Source organism: Ostrea edulis, chromosome 3 (assembly GCF_947568905.1).
Source record: "Ostrea edulis chromosome 3, xbOstEdul1.1, whole genome shotgun sequence".
In the NCBI taxonomy this organism is placed as follows: Eukaryota; Metazoa; Mollusca; class Bivalvia; order Ostreida; family Ostreidae; genus Ostrea; species Ostrea edulis.
This window is the reverse complement of record NC_079166.1, coordinates 5,590,093-5,613,424: the sequence shown is the minus strand read 5'-3', so window position 1 is coordinate 5,613,424 and position 23,332 is coordinate 5,590,093. Positions and strand designations below refer to the sequence as shown.

At 35.3% G+C, this 23,332-nt stretch overlaps 1 protein-coding gene across 1 annotated transcript; it reads right to left on the bottom strand.

The window, feature by feature from the left end:
• Positions 1-1,034: 1,034 nt before the first annotated feature.
• Positions 1,035-4,770, bottom strand: LOC130053150 (E3 ubiquitin-protein ligase TRIM36-like). The gene is made up of 2 exons (XM_056159815.1): positions 4,704-4,770; positions 1,035-4,579 (listed from the first exon to the last, which is right to left on the bottom strand). Exon 2 carries the CDS (start codon positions 4,547-4,549, stop codon positions 2,888-2,890), a length of 1,662 nt encoding a protein of 553 aa, XP_056015790.1. The 5' UTR covers positions 4,550-4,579; positions 4,704-4,770; the 3' UTR covers positions 1,035-2,887.
• Positions 4,771-23,332: the final 18,562 nt, after the last annotated feature.

Genomic DNA, 23,332 nt, shown 5'->3' with positions numbered 1-23,332 from the left:
CAGGAAACTTTTACATCAGTCTATTTTTTTCTGGCCCATTGATTCTTGAGAAGATTTTTAAATAACCCAGCCTATTTTGCCTTTTCTTGATTATTTTTTCGTTGACCCTTGGTATGAACAAACGGTAAAGCCGTGGTGTTCTAGAGATTAGAGCGCATGCCCCGCCTATGGGAGTCCGGGGTTCGAGTCTTGGCCACAACATACCTAAGTCGTTAAAACAGGTAATGACAGCTCCATCGGCAAACACTCGGTACCATCTGTGAATGTCACGGGTCCTCGCAGATGACCTTAATAACGGATGTCCCGTATCGCAGTAGGTGTGGCACGCTAAAGAACCCTCACTGCTCAATGGCAGTACGTGCTGAGTATAGGTCTAAATTTATATGTTAAACAAGATACAATCAATCAGTCAATCATATGAACAAACCTGAATTCCCTATACCTAAGGGTGAATATTACCAGGTTTGATTGGAATGGGCCCAGTGGTTGTGGAGAAGAAGATGATCATGCAAGAAGTCAATAACAACAGATAAATTTCAATTGGAAAAGCTCACTTTGTATTGTGGACATTGGCCTGGATAGTTTTGTGTGTTTAGAGCACCTGGCTATTACATATGTAATACAGGGGTGTCGGGTTTGATTCCTGGTCCAGTCAAACCATTAATATTTGTTTGGATAGCCCAATGGTTAGATCACCTGACTAGTAATACAGGGGTTTCGGGTCCAATTCCTGGTCTAGTCATATCATGGGAACGAATGGCCTTGAATTGGATTCTCGGTTAAGCCATATCTTCTTTTCCTTCTGATTACGTTTACATATCACAGACTATCTTGACAATCCAGTTTAATATGATTACACTTTGTTTATTTTGTAGGACGGTGGAGATTTAGATAAGTGGTGTGATGTTATTGATGGTAAATAGAAGACTGTGACCTAAAATCTGAAGATCTGTGATAAAGACCGGACGTTTGGGTCACTCTCTGTTACAGTACTACAAATCTAAGTAAGTACTCAGTAACAATGTAAGACTGAACTCTGTATCATGTTTATCTAATATAAACATTGGAAAAGCAAACATATATTGAATGATATAACTCACAAACACAATACTGTTCCGTTAAACTCACAAACACAAGTACATGTTACACATCACAAACAGACGACTGTAATATATACAGGACTGTGATATACACGGCTGTAATGTACACAGGGCTGTAATTAACACAGGGCTGTAATTAACACAGGGTTTTAATGTACACAAGGCTGTATTTAACACAGGACTGTAATGTACACAGGGCTGTAATGTACACATGACTGAAATGTACACATGACTGCAATGTACACAGGGCTGTAATGTATACAGGACTGAAATAAACAAAGGACTGTCAGGTACACAGGACTGAAATGTACACAGGACTGTAATCTACATAGGGCTGTAATGTACACAAAGCTGTAATTAATACAAAACTGTAATGTACACAGGGCTGTAAAGTACACCGGACTGAAATTAACACAGGGCTGTAATTAACACAGGACTGCAATGTACACAGGGCAGTAATGTACACGGGGCTGTAATGTACACAGGGTTGTAATTAAAAAGGGCTGTAATGTACACAGGGCTGTGATTAACACAGGGCTGTAATTAACACAGGGCTGTAATTAACACAGGGCTGTAATGTACAGAGGACCGTAATTAACACAGGGCTGTAATTAACACAGGGTTGTAATGTATACAAGGATGTAATTAACACAGAACTGTATGTACACAGGGCTGTAATATACAGAGGACTGTAATGTTCACAGGACTGCAATGTACACAGGACTGTAATTAACACAGGGTTGGAATTAAATCAGGGCTGTAATGTACACAGGGCTGTAATGTACAGAGGACTGTAATGTACAGATGATTGTAATTAACACAGGTCTGTAATTAACACAGGGTTTTAATGTACACAAGGCTGTCATTAACACAGAACTGTAATGTACACACGACTGTAATGTACACAGGGCTGTAATTAACACAGGGCTGTAATTAACACAGAACTGTAACGTACACAGGGATCTAATGTACACAGGACTGTGATGTATACAGGACTGTAATTAACACAGAACTGTAATGTACACAGGACTGCAATGTACACAGGACTGTAATGTACACAGGGCTGTAATTAACACAGGGTTGTAATTAACACAGGACTGTAATGTACACAGGACTGTAATGTACACAGGACTGCAAACTACACAGGGCTGTAATTAACACAGGGCTGTAATTAAATCAGGGCTGTAATTAAATCAGGGAGTTAATTAAATCAGGGATGTAATGTACACAGGGCTGTAATTAACACAGGGCTGTAATGTACAGAGGACTGTAATCAACACAGGGTTGTAGTGTACACAGGGCTGTAATGTACACAGGACTGTAATTAACACAGGGCTGTAATGTACACAGGGCTTTAATGTACACAATGCTGTAATTAACACAGTGCAATGATGTACACAGGACTGTAATTAACACATGACTGTAATTAACACAGGGCTGTAATGTACACAGGGCTGTAATGTACACAGGCTTTAATGCAAGGTGAAGATAACGAACAGTGATCAATCTCATAACTCCTATAAGCAATACAAAATAGATAGTTGGCAAACACGGACCCCTGGACACACCATCATGGATCATGTACATAGGGCTGTACTGTACACAGGACTGTAATTAAAACAGGGATGTAATTAGTACAGGGCTGTAATTAACAAGGAGAAGGAATTACACAGTTCTGTAAATTACACTGCGTTGAGCTGTGTAATTAAGGTTGTGTAGAGATGTGTAATTAACACTGTTGAGCTGTGTACTTAACGCTGGATAGAGATGTGTAATTAACACTGTGTTTATAGATATTGGATTTTCTTCACTTTAGCAGTGCCAAACTCAGCCACAAAGAGGTTGTCTCTGATGTCCACACATAAACCGTATGGATCGCGTAAATCACAGTAAATGTAACGGAGGAATTGTCCGTCCTGATCTAGGATGTGGATACGGTGATTGTAAGAGTCTGTTGTCATGATGTGACTCTGGCTGTCTGTAGTGATGCCGCTTGGATTAAATGATTGCTTGGTATTAAAGGGATTCCCAGTGTATTTAAATCGGAGTTTTCCTGACTGATTGACCACCACTACTGCACTAGTTGACGGGTCAGTCACACAGATATCCAGGTTTCTGTTCTCGCTGATGTATTTAATGTCATAATCAGATGAATAGAGAGGACGACCCTGCTCATCAAACTGAATGGTTTGTTTCTCTGTGGAGCCAGAGTAACGAACAACTTTGGATTGTTTTCTATCATCACTCTCCATGGTAACCAGGAGATCGTTAGACGCGGTACTGTAGAGATAGCGAGGGTACCACCCCTGTAGTGTGATCACGGTCTGTATCTGTTTATTTTTTACTAAGTTAACAGTTTTAATACTAGGGTCAGTATAAACAAGATCTCCGTCCCGTGTAACTGCTATGTCCCGTGGCCAGTCCCCTGACTTGGTTTGTATTGATGTCAATTGTTTACTCTGGAGGTTGAGCAGCTTCATTGTTTCGTTCATCCCGCATGTCCAGACTTGATCTTCACTCAGACAGCTAACACTGTGTAAATATTTATATCCAGTGTCTATGGTGGCGGTGACGTGCGGGTCATCAAGCAGTGGTTTGACTGGAGGAAACGATACAGCTTCTGCTGACTTCATTGTGTCGCCATGTTCTGTGTTAATGGATAATGGCGACAGAGAACCGAACATTTCATTGAGCTGATCTTTGTTTATTTTCTGAGGAGAGAGACTCGGTAATGTGACTCGGACTTTAGGCGGTAATGTTCTAAATTCGGAATTCCTAGATTTGTAAGTAGAGGTTAAGGAGACGTCATTTGAGTTTAGCATCGATTTCAAGTCGGAAATAATCTGTTTGAGTTCAGTAATTTTCTGTGTGATTTCTTCTGTGTTTTTATTTAGCGCGTCCAGATGTGTAGATTTCATCTCTGCAATGGCGGATTTCCGTCGGTTGACAATGGCGGTGATCTCCCGGTATAGGATTTCCCCTTGTTCATCGGCATCTGTCGTCAGTTTCCCGTAATTCGCTTCTAATTCGGCTTTCTCAGTTTCAACATCAGACGCCATTTTGTCATATCGGTGATAAATTCTGGTCTCTAATTCTTCTAGATCTTTTCGTAAACTTTCTGTTTTAGCGCTGAGTTTTTCCAGAATATCTGACATTTCGTGACCTTTGTGTTTTCCTGAAGTGACGCAGGTAGAACAGAGAGGAATGCCACATTTTTCACAGTAAATTTCACAGTGTTTATCGGCGTGGTCTCGACATTTATGGTAGTTAGGAGTAGACTTTTTGTGCAAAAAGGGCACGACATTGTGTCTTTTAGACGAGTCTGAGAGATGCTTTACTGCACAGTTAACACAGAGATTTATATTACAAAGTTCACAATGTCTCTGTAGGGGGACAGTTTCACAGAGGTCACACAGCAGGACGTGCTGAGCACTGCGCCAGGGATGCATTTCTGATGCCGGGATCACACGATAAGTTTACTGTTAATTAAATAAAAACGGAATTCCATTTCAAGATTTTGGCAGATAAAAACAATTAACGAAAGAGAATTATAGTATGGTATAAAACACAGCGGTCATTACTATAATGATAATTTAGTCTCACCTTAAAATCCAACATGGCCTCCCTGTTCTTTCGACCTTCCGTCTAGTCCTGAGAATTAAATACCTGTGCGGCGTATCAGTCTGTATACACTATCTACGTGTTATCACTTGAGTAAATATATAGTTTTAAAGTTTGCTTCTACCTAGTTTATGTAGGGTAGTTTTGCAAACATTTACGTCAGACGTAAAGATTTCCTTTCCTTAAAAAAATCGAATCTGCAAACAATGTATTGATATAACTTTTATATATTCTATCCCTTTTTATATTGAATTCGGCCTTTTGTACTAATACAATCATATTAATAGTTAAAAAACGATTAGCCATAATCATTGGACGCAGGGTGGAGGGGGGATTGCATGCAGCGGACCTCTGTTTTGGGGAGGGAGATTTCATGCAGCAGACCTATGTTGGGGGGTGGGGTTCATGCAACAGACCTCTGTCAAGGGGGGGGGGGGGGTCATATAACGGACCCTGATTTGTACCAAATACATATTTGTGTTTTGATATGCATGTTATGAACATTTTTTTTGTAGAATGAGTTGAGTGGAATAATGAACCTCTAGATGTCTATGTACACGTATATGAATAAACTCTGTCGTACTCGCGCCTGCGAGCTTATCCTATATTATGTGTTTGAGTTTTATTTTAGGATTTGTTAAATTAGTGCAGGGGAGGATCTAGGACGTTTTGAAAGGGGGAAAGTGTCTACCATTAATTTTGAATTTAAAGGAAGAAGGGGTCCACCCTCAAAATGCATTATTTGATAAAGTCTTTTGATGAAGGGGGCGGGGAGGGTGTGTGGTGTCCAACTCCCAGAACCCCTCTGGATCCGGCACTGTAGTGAATTACAACTCCCAGACCCCCGTCTGGATCCGGCACTGTAATGAATTACAACTCCCAGACCTCCCTCTGGATCCGACACTGTAGTGAATTACAACTCCCAGACCTCCCTCTGGATCCGGCACTCTAATGAATTACAACTCCCACACACCCCTCTGGATCAGGCACTGTAGTGAATTACAACTCCCAGACCCCCCTCTGGATCTCTCACTGTAGTGAATTGCAACAGCGATTATAAAAAAAGACTTACTTCCAGTGATTTATTTCATAATGATGCATGTTGTTATATGGCGGATACAGAGGGGGGTCCGGATTTCACCCCCCTTTTTTTACGAAACAAAAACTATTTTAAGTTATTCAATTTTAACGACACTTTGAGTCTAAATGATATGATAGGTGGATACTTGAATGTAATAGCATCATTCGAATTTATCAAAACCGGTATATCATTTAATTCTAGGGTAAATAAGACAAAACACTGATATATACTTTTTACATAACTTATATATGATATTTTCGTCAGACACAAGTATGACTTAAGGTAGCTCACTACACTAAAATTTTGTTTAATGCCTCGTTAATACACTTCTTATGATTTCACCATCGAAAAAGTGTTACAAGCTCTCAAAACATGCCTAAAAGATTCAGATATAAACATTCTAACTTTTTAGAAAAAAAATATCTATGGAAATTGAAAACGCTATTTGCAAATATTTTTTTTTAAATCTACGATTAAAATCTTCCAAACAATAAAAAATAAAAATAAAAAAAAAAATGTCAGAAATGATATATATCGAAGAAATATATTATAGAAAGAAATTGACACGAAATGACCAAATTTTAGATATAATCACTATATTCAAACTGGAGAAAAAAGTACTAATCCCGATCAAAATTAGTAGAAATCACTAAAATAATTACATTGTTGCTGATTGTATGCACTGTTCATCAATAAATTAGTTTCCTTTATAAATTCTTTTAATTTGTAAACTATTTTACTTCAAGGGAATGTAGTTTTCTGATTACAATGTTCTCTATGACTACTTTTTTTATAAGTCCAATCGGGCTTGGTTCAATTTAGAAAACTCGTAATATTTCTGATTTTTTACTATTTCATTTCATTTTCTTTTTGAAATATATTTCTCTTATATATCTTTTTTTCAAATTGACACGTTTTTAGAAGATTTTATCCGTAGATTAAAACAAAAAAAAATAGCAAATAATATCCTAGATTTTCACAAATATTTTTTGTTTAAAAAATTAGAACGTCTATCTCAGTGGTTTAGGCTTGCTTTCTTGGATATTCATATTATGCATCAAATCACGGCCAAATTTGGACTAGAGTATTTTATTTGGAAACAAAGTGCCCTTTTTATTATTCCAGGATAAATCACAAAAATTCATAAAAAATAATTGGGAGCTTGTATCACTGTTTCGATGGTAAATTCACACTTTATAAGAGGTGTTTTAACGAGCCATTAAATAAAAATTTAATGTATTTAGCTATCTTAAGATTTCTTAAAACGTATGAGTAACATAAAAGTTTTGTTCAAGAAACAGACAGTTTAAAAGTGAAAAAGAAGTGCCAGGGAATGATCAGAATGCAGGATTTTACACCATTTACTGCAGAGCTTCTGGGGGCATAGGTGACCCCTGGACTATTTGGAGTAACATTTAAATCAGCCATTTTAAATTGAAAATCAGATATGAGTATAGCAATAACAATGGCTAGAACTGGGAGGGGGGCAAGCAAATTAATAAGACATTTTCATGTATAAAAACCGTCCCGAGATCCTACTAAGATTTGTACACAAACAAAACACAAAATGGGGGGGGGGGGTGAGAAAAGTAGTTAAAAGATCAATACACCCCACTTTCACAATTTCCTGGATCCGCCCATGTGTTTACCAATAATCCCATGAAACCAAGCCGTACAAAACTTCTGTTTGATCAAAATATTTACATATGTACATTATACAAAAGGCTATTAGTATCATGCAAAAAAAAATTCACATTCCATTATCTCGTAATTACGAGAAAAGATCTCGTAATTGAGAAAAGATCTAATTACGAGAACATATTGATACATGTATAAAGATCTAATTACGAGAACATATTGATACATGTATAAAGATCTAATTACGAGAACATATTGATACATGTATAAAGATCTAATTACGAGAACATATTGATACATGTATAAAGATCTAATTACGAGAACATATTGATACATGTATAAAGATCTAATTACGAGAACATATTGATACATGTATAAAGATCTAATTACGAGAACATATTGATACATGTATAAAGATCTAATTACGAGAACATATTGATACATGTATAAAGATCTAATTACGAGAACATATTGATACATGTATAAAGATCTAATTACGAGAACATATTGATACATGTATAAAGATCTAATTACGAGAACATATTGATACATGTATAAAGATCTAATTACGAGAACATATTGATACATGTATAAAGATCTAATTACGAGAACATATTGATACATGTATAAAGATCTAATTACGAGAACATATTGATACATGTATAAAGCCGAGTTGCACAACTCATGGATACTTCTGGAAGCGCGTTTGATACTATTTCATTCTTTGTTGATTGGTCAACAAATCGAAGTGATCTTAGTCAAAGTGTGTGTGACGGTACATATTGTCGTCCGGAGTCGCATGATTTAGTTACGGATAGTTTAGAGTTCCCATAGAAACGCTAAATACCTATAATTTATTTATAATAATAATGAAAAAAGATGAACGAAGACAGCAATAATACAAAACAAAAAACGCAAACAAACCAAGATGTTTCATCCGATGTTCAAAGTCATAATTCGGGGTGGGGGGGGGGGGGTGTTAAAGAGTATTTCACTTTGACTGCCTCAATACCTCCCCCCATCAATGCTCCCACTGAACCAAAATTCCCTTTCGCCACTTTTTCGGGGTGCGGCGCAGCGCAAATAATCTCATGCTTTACAATTATTTCCATCATATTATTTTATTCATTACACTGATTTTAGCATTTTGAATCAGTTATAGTACTTAATCATATCCACCTACCATACCTAAACACTTCTTTCTGAATTATTAAGAAGTTGATTTGTTTTTTGATAAATTCTATTATGGAAATCAAAAATCAGATAATAAATCATATAAATATAAACGTCATGATGCTACACCCTTCAGTGAAAACATTGTGTACTTTGCCCGAAATACAGATGTCACAAAACATCAAGCCCAATTTAGAGTCGTATCTCAACCATTCCCTATTAAATTTCCGTTTTGGTATGGAAGATTTTGCAATTTGGACAGAATAAGATGTTTGAGCACGTGGGGTTGACTGTAAAGCCAAACAATGATATCTTTTTAATTCTAGACTGACTTGGGTCAGAAGCTACGAGTTTAGTGTCAAAATAGAATGGGGTGCATAGTCTTTTGAGATTAACAATTTTTATACTGTTGCGCACCGAACTTCAAAGAATTTTTTAAATTAAAATTGCTATGTCCATATCAATGGTGACCGACCGCATTGTTTATGAAATATCGAACTAAAGTCAAACCCATCAAAATTAAAATCTTGTAATCAACGAGCTTGGCCGCAAAAACAAACAATTGATGTATATACATTATACACAATAATACGGCCAATTTAATTACCGGTCGGTTCTGTGGTTAAGAATTGACATTAATGTGAAGATGATAACACGATAATGAATAAGACTTCAAATGTTAAACAATTGACCACAGCAGGGTACACAGCTGTCCGATGTACTTTATTACATAATCACCGACTTTTTTGCAGCCATACATTACTTGAGACTATTATCTGGCCATCGTGACCAGCTCTGTGTGCACTGGAGCGACGCAAGATTTCCGGTCGCACGCGTTGACTGAATAAACAAATTTTGACTGCATAAACAAACAGGCGATAATGTGTCACTGACAAAGGAAAACACAAGACAGGTTTTAAAATACAGTTTACTACAAAATAGGATTTTCGCCACTTTAATTTTTTTTTTCGCCATTTTTGAAAAAAATTCGCCAATGGCGAAAATGGCGAAACCCAGCTCGAGCACTGCCCCCCATACACAGCCACACACGTTTCATTTTCTTCAATCGTTGGAGAGTGAATGGGGTGGTTAGAGTCCTCTGCTATGAGTGCCTCATATTTTTTTTTATTGTTTTTACCCAATCTTCATTTTCTTAATCGGTGGTGGTGGGTCTCTTTTACTATTATATCAAAACTTTCAAGCTGGGGTCAAGGGGGGGGGGGTGGGGGGTGGGGGCTATATATCTTTTGTTTGCATTGCAACATAACAAATAATACATATTGTTAATAAAGGTAGGGACAGGCTACAATACAGTAATGGAATTGGTGACCTTCTATTGTATAAACATTATTCGGCATAGAAATGGCCAACATATTTACAAGTTTACAAAATTTCGTTCAGTCTAAATTCCTTATTAATTGCGAAATTTCTGTCAGGTTTTCCGTTTATCACAACGATCGTTTATCGTGTTTTGCTTATATCGGTATATCGTGAATATCGTATTTTAAATTGACAAATCAAATAAACTAAAGAAAGTTGCAAATTCAGGGGAAAGCTCTATGACATTAATGTACAACAGTAAAACGAGTAAGAGATAATTATAACCTATTAAATCAAATAAGATACAATCCTAAGATAGTATGTTGAATTTCATAAATTGCACAAAAATAACAATTTTCACTATCTATAGTGAAACAGAAAGGATGTGTCAATGTTGAAAAGTGCGAGCACCTGTGGAAATGCGCTCCTTCGAGATCAAACATGAAGTAAAACGCTTAATTTTCAATTATGGATTTGTAGATACTTAATCCAAAGAAGTAAAGAAAATTCACAATTATAAGATGTATCAACTCTATATAAAACACATGTACGTGACAATAATACACTCTCTATCATTTACCTCACCTTGTGAACAGACACAGCTGTTTCAAAACATTAATCAATACAGTTGTATAAATGTTTACTTTGCACGCACGCATACGGGAACTTGTATCATTCATCGTTATTTTTCCACTATTACATATGGGCATATATTGACCGTTTAAAAAGCTGAATGATTGATTAACCATTGCTTTCATCAATATATTATGTTGCTACATGTGAGTAACATGTAATTAGTAAAAACAAATCTTACCAACTGTCTTTTGATTTGATAACGAATTCTGAATTCCATTTTAACTTGATTTTCACCTCTTCAAATGTTTAAAAAGATTTAAGCGGTCAAAATACCTGTTTATAGTTCTATATACACATATTGCTATCTCCTGCAGATGTCATGATCAATTTCGTTGCATTCTATTTTATCTATTTATTTATCTATCTATTTATTATGTTATGCTATTTATATTCTAGTAAGTCATATTGAAGATCCATGTCCTCATTTCCCCCATATATGCGTGTCTGACATATCCCCTACCAATTGTATCAAATTATTTGATTCAAACACTTTAGTCATTCGAGCAAACAGGGCAAATAAGCATGAAACGATGGATCGCTCCGCCTGCTAAAACGTAGAGGCACACGAATGATGATTCACAAATGCATGCGATAAATACAAGTGACATACATTAAACTGATAGCAGAGCATCAAATGTAGTCATTAAGCAGATGTGATCATTTTAACAAGACTAGAAGTCATATACATGTATTGGAAGAAAAATTTAAAAAGAAGGTTTTGCCAAATGCAAAAGCAGATATATAGAAAAGACGAACAAAACTGAAAAAAAAAACGACTGACGCAAGCAACCCCCCCCCCCCCCCCCCAAAAGCTAGAGCAGGTATGTATGTGACTGACTATATAATGACTGAATACTGCGTTGTTATTTGTGATGATCAATGCAAAATAAGAGAAACATGGCACATAAACAGTCTTGATTATACTTCCCACTGATCCCTATATGTTGCTCATCGTCACGCGAGTAGTATGACGTTAAATGGTTTGCTCTACACAAGGATGTGTATTATCTTGACATACCATTGCTAATACGATGATCATTCAAAGATGCACAGCTCTCCGTCCCGGAACTAAAGAAAATTTGCAAGACATCAACTATGTGAAAAGTAAATGATACACACTAGACCCTTTGTTTGTCTTTCTTCATCAATTCGAGACAATTCACAATATGATGATTAGCAATTGTCACATTATTTCAAAGATACAATATTTAGAGGCTTTTAATAAAAATTGTGATGAACATTATGAAAGGTTAAAGTCAAAGGTCACCAAGTGCAGAACCCATACTTTATTTACAAATCCATCATCTTGCAACAATATCATGTTCTTCCAATATACTCCACTACCGGTATGTAGAACACATATTGCATTGTTAAAGCATTTCTTTTTTAACCAAAAATACTTTTTGTATTCTAATATATTTGGTTGCTAAGTAACATCACTATAGCAACTGGTATCAAAATTTACTACCTGGTTTGTTTTTTCTGCCATTATATTGTGTATGAATGTTCATGTACTATCCTTGAGCGCTAAATTTAAATGTATTTCAATCAGATTGAACAAAAATATGTTCTGTTTATATTAAACCTCTTAAATCCCATTTTTAGACATAATTATTGTTACTGAGTTGTTCCGATAGGGGCATGTGTTGACCAATATATCTTTATCAACTGGAAATTTACGGCAAACATGTATGAGTTAATGTCAAAAAAATCTGAAACAAAAAGTTTTTTTGTAATAAAAATTACATTTAACTTAGCCCCAAGTATTAATGTATATTCAGTGTTTTTGGATACTTAAATAGTTCTGTAATTGTTTTCCATCAATCAAGACTCTTTGAACGTTATCTGCTTAATTACTTATGTATTATTATTTAAGGTAATTACACTGCACGTCTAATGAACACGTTTGAAGATTAATTTTGGTAAATGTATAAATCTTATTGTAATACATTTTATCATTCGTTTTAAACTATCGCAAACGCTCAGCGTCAGGTGTGAATGTCACAGATCCTCGGAAATGGCCTTAAAAGCGGATGCCACGCGTCACAGAATGTGTGGCACGCTAAAGAACCCTTACCCATTAATGGTCGTAAGCTCCGAGCAGAGGCCTAAATTTGAAGCCTTCATCGGTCCTGGTGACGTCTCCATATGAGTGAAAAATTTTCGAGAGAGATGTTAAACAAGATACAATCAATCATATAATCGTTTTAAACTAGAAAACACCATCACAAAACTGGTACTTTACGACTAGTAATGCCCGAACAATTCCTCTTTAATGAGAAGCTGCGACCTTCTTTGGGAAGCGTACGACCATCCTTCCTGCTAAGACATGACCATCTCAGCAATATAGGTGGTGGCAACACCAAAATGAAAGCTTCCGTCAAAAACAGCTTCAGAAATATACAAGCTCTCTGAACAATTTTGCCCCATATCTGAAATGATTGGCCGATCGCCGATTTTTGTGTAATAATGAATTACCCACCATGACAACGGTAACTAGCCCGACATTCGACGCATAAACAACATGGCGCGGATCATGTCATTAAAGGACATCCCAGACGACTTTTCTGCATTATACATGTTACATACACCGTCCCTTCGGCAAAAACAACGGGTTGTCGCGTTTATAAAAAGGATTCTTATGTTAAATCAGTCAAATTATATACACAAGAACGCGAAAATATGCTAATAAAAGCCGAAGTCTATCGGAGTCAGAGAAAAACAGAGGACCCACAAAAGATCAACATTGATGTCAACTTTGAAGGGAAGAAATTAGACGATGTGCATTGTAGTTGCAAAGCTGGATGTGTATACGGTTATTCTGAGTTATTGAAATAGTTTTCACTTGTTTATAATTTCAATTTTACGTTTCTGTTTATTTAAATTATTGTTCTTGAAGCGTATAGATCTACGTACATGCATGCATCAGGTCTAAATAGAGAGCGTTTGTAAACAACCTCACTCGGAAAAGTTTTTTCATATTTCATTAACGTTGCTTACTGTTGTTTTTATTCTTTTGTTTTCAAATTTCATTTGTTGTATTTTTGTTTCTTTTAGTAACTCGGTGCATTTTACCATTGTTTGTTTCCAGTTACTTGCTAACTAAAGGGTGCACATTCCAGGTCAGTGTAACTATGATTCAGTTTCTTTACCAAATACAGGTACATACCTTTCCCAAAAGCCTGTTTAGATAATTATACTAAACATATGTGTAAAATAATTTTGTATTGTGGTACAGGTAGTATTTTAATGCTATTGTTAATTTAATAAATGTATATTATGCAACTTTGGTGTGGGGATTGGTTTCTATTTTTTCATGTTGTGTACATATTAAAGGGAGGCAGGTCAATGTGCACATGGCCTAGCTGTTATGATTCTGGAGCAGTGGAAGATTTCTGGTTTTGCTGAAATTCCATCAATGCTGTCATCAACTTCCCTACCCCAACAGTGGGATAAGCCAAGAGGTGACAAGATTCAACCAGAACCAGTGTCCCAGATGATCATTTCCATCCCATCAAACCTAAACAGAAAAAGAAAGCCAAATGTGGCTTCTTTTGTTGACACACATTAAAAAAAGTGTACATCTTTCATTCAATTTTTTCTCTTCATTTTTTCTAATTGTTTTGCATAACTGATTGTCATTCTACAGATCACTCACATGGAGACAGTCTTTAAATTAGATATACACAATCACAATGTTTAGGCCAAATTAAGACTTTTCAGTAGAAAAGACCAACTTAGTTGTAAAGCACCTACAGGACACCAGGGGTACGTTTTACAAAAGAACTTCAGATTTACGACAAAATTTTGAACTTTATTGTAAATCATTCACTCCGAATGCAAAATATTTTTTTAAAAAAATATTGAAAATGTAGCCTTAGAAAATTTTTAATCCATTCATTTAAAGTAATAACTGTATAATACAATTTAAGACTTGCGACTTTGTCGTAAGTTGTTTTGTAAAACAGGCCCCTGGCCTCTAACAAGTTTTTACAGGTGTAGTAATTAGGTCTCAGCTAAAAGACTCCAAACCACACTTCTGCCAAGTCAATGCTTGTTACAACATAAAGTACTGTTAAATGGTTATTCAAAATTATTTTTCTACAATTTTCAGGAAAACTGAAATCGGTGAAATGGATATGGAGATCTTGAAAAAGTTTAAACAAGCCCCGATTTCCTATCTGGTATCCACAGCAGCAGGACCAACTGTTGACACTCCATTCGGTACTAATTACATAGGATCTCCTCTCAGCTATCATGTAAGTTACAAACTTTATTCAGACAAAATATATAAATTAAACGTTTTAAGGAGGTACTCTACATTATCATAATGACTGACGTCCTTTTAAAACATGGAATGGAATATTTGTCTTTTCATTTCAAAAATCATCGTCTAGCTGAGTAGCTTAGCATATCGACTGCTGAACTGTAGATCAAGGGTTCGAGTCCAGCAGAGGTTTTATTTTTTTTTTGTCAGATTGCTTTCTACTAAAACTGCATATTGTAACTGAATGAAGTAAATTTTCAATTTTTCAATTTCAAAATATTGTTACACATATCCTCCACTTTTCATCCATATCAAATTGCTCTGGTGTAGCATTATACAGTAAATATAAATGATTATTACATTTTCCATATATGCAATCGATTCATTTTAAAAAATCCATTTGTAGGAAAACCTCGTTGATATTATGTAAATTTACAACAAAACACATTTAGTGAATGAAGTTTAGCAGTTTTCTTTATCTTGAATTAAATGTGGCATAAAATTGGTCAATAAACAACAAGTTAACCATATCTGATCAACAATACTAAAAAGAAAAAGACTAGTTTTGCCTCACAGTATTTTAAACTGTTTTATACGAGCAATAGCCCGTTCAACATGGTATTTTAAACTGTTTTATACGAGCAATAGCCCGTTCAACATGCACACGATGTTTGGCTATTTTGACAGTTTCTGTTACCTCTGAAGCTTTCATCTATGTTGTACATGACGCATAAGGTGGAATGTTTAGTCGAAGACCAATAGCTTCGATGTCCTTTTCAATATTAAACCCTTTGTCCACCATAACTCCATCACCATTTTGTAATTTCCCACATTGGTTAAGGTCTGACAATACTTTAAGGAAGCCACTCTCCTTTGTAATAACTTTATCAGATACTGATCCAGAGAATAACATGGAAGGAAATAGTACCGAACCCCTTGAATCTATGCCCACAAGTCCTTTCAAAGTTGTACATGGCTTATAGTCAGAATAACATTGACTCTGTCGATTGAGAGAACTGGGCTTTTGTACTTTTAACTCCGTACAGTCAATAATGACGAAAGTGCCTGGAAAATCTTTCTTATAATTTCCAGGCATGTTTTCGATTATTATTGCACGATGAGGCCATATATCTCCACTACCTAGCCTGAAAAACATGAAATTATTGCAGTGGGTGAATATTGCACTGCAGTCTTGCACAGCTATATCAAACAAATATAAAATATGTTTAAAGTCAAAGTTTTCTCTCAGTTTTATCAAAACAAGCCAGAGCTGATCCTTTGTTGACAACGATTTTGCACCTTGAAGATTTTACTCCATATAATAGGATCTTCTTCTGTTGGTACTAAAATGAGTATAAAACATTGAACCGGTCTTTAGAAAACTCGTCCTGAATTTTGTTGCTGCAGCTCAAAATTAATTCGGAGCAGTATTTCCTTCTCTTCAGTTAATGCAGTATTGTCAGCAATAATGGCCAGTATTTCAAGTGGATTACAACCTGCAATATATTTAGAAAATTTAATATTATTTCTTTTTTTTTTTAGTATTCATGAGTAGAACAATAATGTAAAACATATATGATAAAAAGAATTTTGAATGGTTTTTCATTAGACATGATTTATATACAGCTCAACATGGATCCCGATAGAAAACACACTTTTTCCATGAAAGTTAAATCCGATCACAACTCATTGGAGATCCTAAACATAACCCTCAACATTATATGTCATGTCTATCATTGCAATGTATTTATTATCGCAATGTATTTATTATCGCATAATTTCAGGCATCATTGATTATACCTATTACCAAACCCCGTGCAGCACAACACTGTGGAAGTATTGTGTTCCCAAAAGCCCTTCACACCTGCGTTAACCTTGAATGCATTCAAAACCTTACACATGAATGGACTGAGCTGAATTTGACACAGAGTGATGCAACTAATTTGGAATGATTTCAGCTTCTCCATCGTCAACTTCCTATATCTATGTAGAATATTCCATTATCACCTTCATATGGTGTTTATATATCTCAACTGATTCGATATGCAAGAGCTTGTTCTGGGTATAGTAAGTTTTTAAATCGAGGTAAGCTACTGACAAACAAGTTGATGGTACAGGGGTTTCAACAGTCTCGATTGAAGTCAGCATTTCACAAATTCTATGGTCGTTATAACAATCTAGTTCGTCAATACAACCTCGCATTGGGTCAAATGACATGTTTCATACCGATTGTTAAGCCGTTCTTGGCACACTGATTTTGACTGCGGATAACTCCGTTTAACTGAACAGGATATAGGGCTCACGTCATGTGTGACCGGTCAACAGGGGATGCTTACTCCTCCTAGACACTTGATCCCACCTCTGGTGTGTCCAGAGGTTCGTGTGTGCCCAACTATCTATTTTGTATTGCTTGTAGGAGTTATGAGATTGATCACTGTTCGTCATATTCACCTTTCATAACATAACGACGTGAGTCTAAAATATGCAATATACATGAATTTCTTTTTTGCATAATCAATAGCAGTATCTTAAATTACAGAATTTTTCCCAAATCAATAGCATTAAAACCTATGACTTTTCAACACTATACACGACCATTCCTCATGATAAATTAAAGACTAGACTTGTTGACATCATAGACAGTTGCTTCTTCAACAAAAACGGAAAACGGAAATATTCATATCTAGTGATCAGTCATTCAAAAACTTACTTTGTTAAACACCACTCTGATTCCACGCACAAGTACTCTGAAGTTGAAATAAAAAATATGCTAGAGTTCCTCATTGACAATATCTTCGTGGTCTTTGGTGATCAGGTCTTCCAACAGTCTGTTGGAATTCCTATGGGCACAAATTGTGCTCCTTTGTTAGCTGACTTGATTTTATATTCATATGAAGCAGAATTTATTCAAAAGCTTCTACGTGAGAAGAAAAAAATATCTCGCTGTGACCTTCAATTCGACTTTTAGATATATCGATGACGTTTTGTCTATTAACAATGATAGCTTTCATTCATATGTCGATTTGCTATATCCCTGTGAGTTCGAAATAAAGGACACCAAATTTATATATCTTAACTGATTCGATATGCAAGAGCTTGTTCTGGGTATAGTAAGTTTTTAAATCGAGGTAAGCTACTGACAAACAAGTTGATGGTACAGGGATTTCAACAGTCTCGATTGAAGTCAGCATTTCGCAAATTCTATGGTCGTTATAACGATCTAGTTCGTCAATACAACCTCGCATTGGGTCAAATGCTGTCTGACATGTTTCATACCGATTGTTAAGCCGTTCTTGGCACATTGATTTTGACTGCGAATAACTCCGTTTACCTGATCAGGATATGGGGCTAACGGCGGGTGTGACCGGTCAACAGGGGATGCTTACTCCTCCTAGGCACCTGATCCCACCTCTGGTGTGTCCAGGGGTCCTTGTTTGCCCAACTATCTATTTTGTATTGCTTGTATGAGTTATGAGATTAACCACTATTCCTTATCTTCACCTTGCATGTGTAAATTAAACTACGCCTTGAAAAACAAACATTCATCTTTACTCAGATTTAACTAGTTCATTGTCAGAATACTTTTTTTAAACATCATTTCCTTCCACACAGTCCGATTTTCATCAAGCTGTTAGCTTCTTTCATCACTAGAAGTCTCTGGGGATTGTAACTTTTCACACACTTCTTTCCTCAGTGTCAGGTGATTTGCAATCTCACTTGATCCGTTAAAATGTGAGGCGATACTTAAATTGAAAGATTTTGAAATCTTAGACATTCATTTCTATGGAATTACATGCATGTAGATTCCTCACATACAGTAAACAAGAAATACCTTGATTTCTTTGATTTGGCCATCTTTGCTTGTGCATTGTCGTTACATGTAATTCTTCTCCGCCTACCAATTAAAAACCCATTGAGTTCTCATATTTTGATATTTTTTCTTTAGTTTCTGTAGAGAGTACTTCGGCCTTTATCGAATCATAACATCTAACACTGTGAAATCTCAAAAACTACTTTACCTAAACTGTGAAGGTGGAACTCATTTGTGACATCATAACTGTTTACAAATAATAATGAATTTAAACATATCCTCTCTTACCGACAATGGAAATCAATACATCTAGATAAGAAATGCACATCATTTGAAAATTACCTAATAAAACGGTTATTGACTGAATATCAAGAAACATGTCTACCATCGGTCTTTGTACAAATAGCAAAACTCACAAACTCAGTCTACTTCACTAAACATTTCCTGATATTTAGTCAAATAACCTATAACTAATTAAAAGAAACAATCTTTAGGTTACCTATATTAATATTTTCAGAACTGGGAGCTTTAAATATATTGGCAATTATTGCTCAAATAAATCTAACCTAGTAATGTAGTCGTGTTTCGATCACTGTAATAATGACATTAACCACTCCCTTGAAAAATCGTATTAAGATGAAGAAACCAGATGCCATCACTCTCTGCAAATAAAGCAAGTCTGTATCATATTGATGAACATTCTTACAGTGTATTCTTATGCATCTATCAATTGCAGTTATAATGAAGTTCATAGACCAGTCGCTATGCATTCATCTACGTGACATAACTAACCAAATTCCATCACATCCTCATATTGAAGTGTAAAGAAAGTATCCATTGCACAACTGGTTTGGTTGATTGGCATTATTAATAAATGATTCGTTGTCACAAAGTCTACATTTCGGAAATTCAATGATCGTTATAAAGATTTAATTCACAAATACAAACTGCTATTATTTTGAATGTTGTTTGAGTGTTTCACACAAATTGTTAATCGATCTTTATATACTGATTTTGACCGTGCGTAGGGTGAATGTGTCCGGTCAAGGGGGGTCATATCTAATTTCTCCTCTGGTATGGCCAGGGCTCCGTGTTTGTCTTACTTTTTATTTTGTATTCATTATAGGAGTTATGAAATTGACCACGGTGCGTCATGTTAACTTTTTCGTTCATTAAGCTTTTGTTTAAAATCGTTCACTCAAAATTTCGAAAATTATCGTATAACGATATTGCTACGTCTCGTGTTCATATTTCGGTATTAATATGCATTACATGAATTAGATGTTTAAAAGGATGTTTCTTAACATAAATCATGGGAGTATTCGGACGTTATAAAGCATATTTTGAACTTAGCAATTTAATATTACTCAAAGTGATCAACTATTACATGTATATATCAATTCATTACTTATCCATTGACAATTTATTGGGAGATGGTTTACCGTAGCTGGACCGCTCGTGTGTTGGTGAGTATATGAGTGTGAGCATGTGTAACACTGACCTTGTGAACAATCTACATGTCACATTTTTGATCTATTGATTGTCACTCATTCACTGACCTTGTGAACAATCTACAGGTCACATTTTTGATCTATTGATTGTCACTCATTCACTGACCTTGTGAACAATCTACAGGTCACATTTTTGATCTATTGATTGTCACTCATTCACTGACCTTGTGAACAATCTACAGGTCACATTTTTGATCTATTGATTGTCACTCATTCACTGACCTTGTGAACAATCTACAGGTCACATTTTTGATCTATTGATTGTCACTCATTCACTGACCTTGTGAACAATCTACAGGTCACATTTTTGATCTATTGATTGTCACTCATTCACTGACCTTGTGAACAATCTACAGGTCACATTTTTGATCTATTGATTGTCACTCATTCACTGACCTTGTGAACAATCTACAGGTCACATTTTTGATCTATTGATTGTCACTCATTCACTGACCTTGTGAACAATCTACAGATCACATTTTTGATCTATTGATTGTCACTCATTCATTAAAGGATGGGAAACTATCTTTATTGTATATATTATCAAATGTTAAAGACACTACAGGAATTTATTAAAAAGTGTTTTTATTGATTGCCTACATTTTCTTGAAGTTACAAACGTATCATATTCACTTATTAAAGTTACGTCAGGATTATAATATGATATATTATAAATACTGAATTATTGTATATGGAAGAGAAAATCGTGCTTTTTAATGATGGTAATACGTACATCTGTGTCGCCAGAATATCGATCATGAAGATTCCTTCTCTGTTATATACATTCATTACACCCATTGTAGTTTCCAGAGCGTTAGCGTTTGTATAAAACCCAATTTGTTACTTAGTGTGATCTAAAATTTGTTTACTCTCGGAATCGTTGTAATATATATCATCCAAATACACTTAGTATTATCATTGATAGTATACAGTCATACTCTATCATTGTAATATTTACCATCCCAATACAGTTAGCATTATTATTGAAATTGATTGTATTTACATTGTATTGTTGTACAGTGTGTTTATGATATGCGTCATCTTGAAAAAAGACACAGCTGTATCAAAACATTAATCAATATCGTTACACATAAATGTTCACTTTGCACGCACGCATACGGGAACTTGTAGCAATTGTCGTTATATTTTTAAGCGTCACTTGTGTGTATATATTGTGAGTTTAATAGGCTAAACGATTGATTAACCATTGATTTCATAAATAGATCATTTCAGTAAAACACAACTAGTAAACAAAGATCCGTAGACTTTGTTCTGATAAGTTAACCATTTCTGAATGTTATTTTCACTTGATTTTATAAAAATCCCTCTCTTGTTTTACCTTTCTAGTATGTTTAAAACGACCTAAGGAGTAAAAGCATTATTCAAATGCTTGTTAATCATTATGAAAAACAACTGTATTAGTTCCATCAACAAATTCTGATTTCCTTGAAATGTCACGATCAAATCACATTGCATTTTTTATTTACGTATTTATGTGTTATTTTTATGATATATCTACTTTCTACCAAGTCGGATTGAGGCTTTAGACCCCCCATTCCCTATAAATGCGTGGTAACATAGCCATTAAAAATCAAATCATGATATTTCATTTAAAAGAGCACATGAATAATAATGGACATATGCTTAAGATAAACAAGTGAAATACGTTAAACTGATAGCACAACACCGTGTGTAGCAATCAAGGAAAATGTGATACATTTGCCAAGACTAAATTCCATATACATGAATTGGGAAGAAAGGGTAAAAACTAAAGAATTTAACACAAACAAAAAAGATCTAGAAACACAATTAGCACTAAAAAAAACTGCATCTTTGCTTTAAACAATATTGACAATGCAGAAGAAAACATAGATAAAGAAGTTACGTGTATATAATTACTGAAGACTATGTTGTCATTTATGAGAATTGATACAAAATAAGAGAAATACATCAAAAAACCAATCTTCATCCTACCACCCACCTCCCATATGTTGATCATCGTCACACAAGTAGTTTAGGAATAGCTCGTGTGGTTCTATTAGGTTGTATATAGCATTGCTGATGTCTGTTCAATACAGTTTAGTTTTTGTGTTTTTGTCAAATGTAGGGACAATGGCAAAACTTAATTCCTCTAAATTAATCCAAACACAGATGTCTGTCCCGGAAGTAAACAACATTTCAATGGCATCAAATCGGTGAAAAATTCTTGATACTCATTATGATTCTCAACCATTTCACAGGGGTATGTTGTAACTTATAAATGAATCTAGGATAATTTTCATATCGCCTACTTAATATTTGAATAAAAGAAGGTAATACTGCTAAATGATTGTATGACGGAGGGATTCACGTGTATTATATGCAAGCACGTTAGCATGTGTACATGGGCATTTATTGTACTTAAAGGGACTGGATCACATTTTGTAAAAAAAAAATCATTTCTGTTTTTGGCACTCTGTTTTCCCCTAAAATAGCTCTAGTTTATTGTTATTTGTTGCATAGCTCTTATCCTTAGACGAATTTGACTCCACTTTTTGGTACTCTGTTTTCCCTATAATAACTCTAGCAAGTTTATTGTTATTTCAGATTTCAAACATTTCAGTTGAGCATCACTGGAGTGACACTATTTGTCGAAATGCGCATCTGGTGCATCAAAATTGCTACCGTATAAGTTTTACAAGGAAAGGTGTAGATATAGCCTGGCAATGCTGCAGCTGGTCAGAGTCAGTGCAGGGTTGATTACTAAGTATCATTAATATACATGATCTCCAAAAGTTTCGAAGTTGAGCAAGGTCGCAAGAGTTGTCGCGCCTGCCCATTGATGAAAGGCATTTATCTAAATAATGGTAGATGACATTTAATTTACAGAGATGTAGAATGAACCAATTCACACATCATTATTTCGGATTTCAAACATTTCGGTTGAGCATTACTGAAGAGACATTGTTTGTCGAAATGCGCATCTGGTGCATCAAAATTGGTACCGTATAAGTTTTACATTATGACCCCTGGGTCGAGGCCTCTGCTGATGGACTGTTAGTCCCCGGGGGTGTCTACAGCCCAGTAGGTAAGTACTTCTTTACTAGCTTGAAAATACGGATGTATATTTAATTGCTGTTATAAAATTTAGAAATTCATTTAAAAATTAAGGAGTATCTCCCTCATGCATAGGTC

Bases quoted from the DNA above. Each gene is read 5' to 3' on its own strand.
- LOC130053150 (XM_056159815.1), bottom strand. From the start codon at position 4,549: ATGCATCCCTGGCGCAGTGCTCAGCACGTCCTGCTGTGTGACCTCTGT.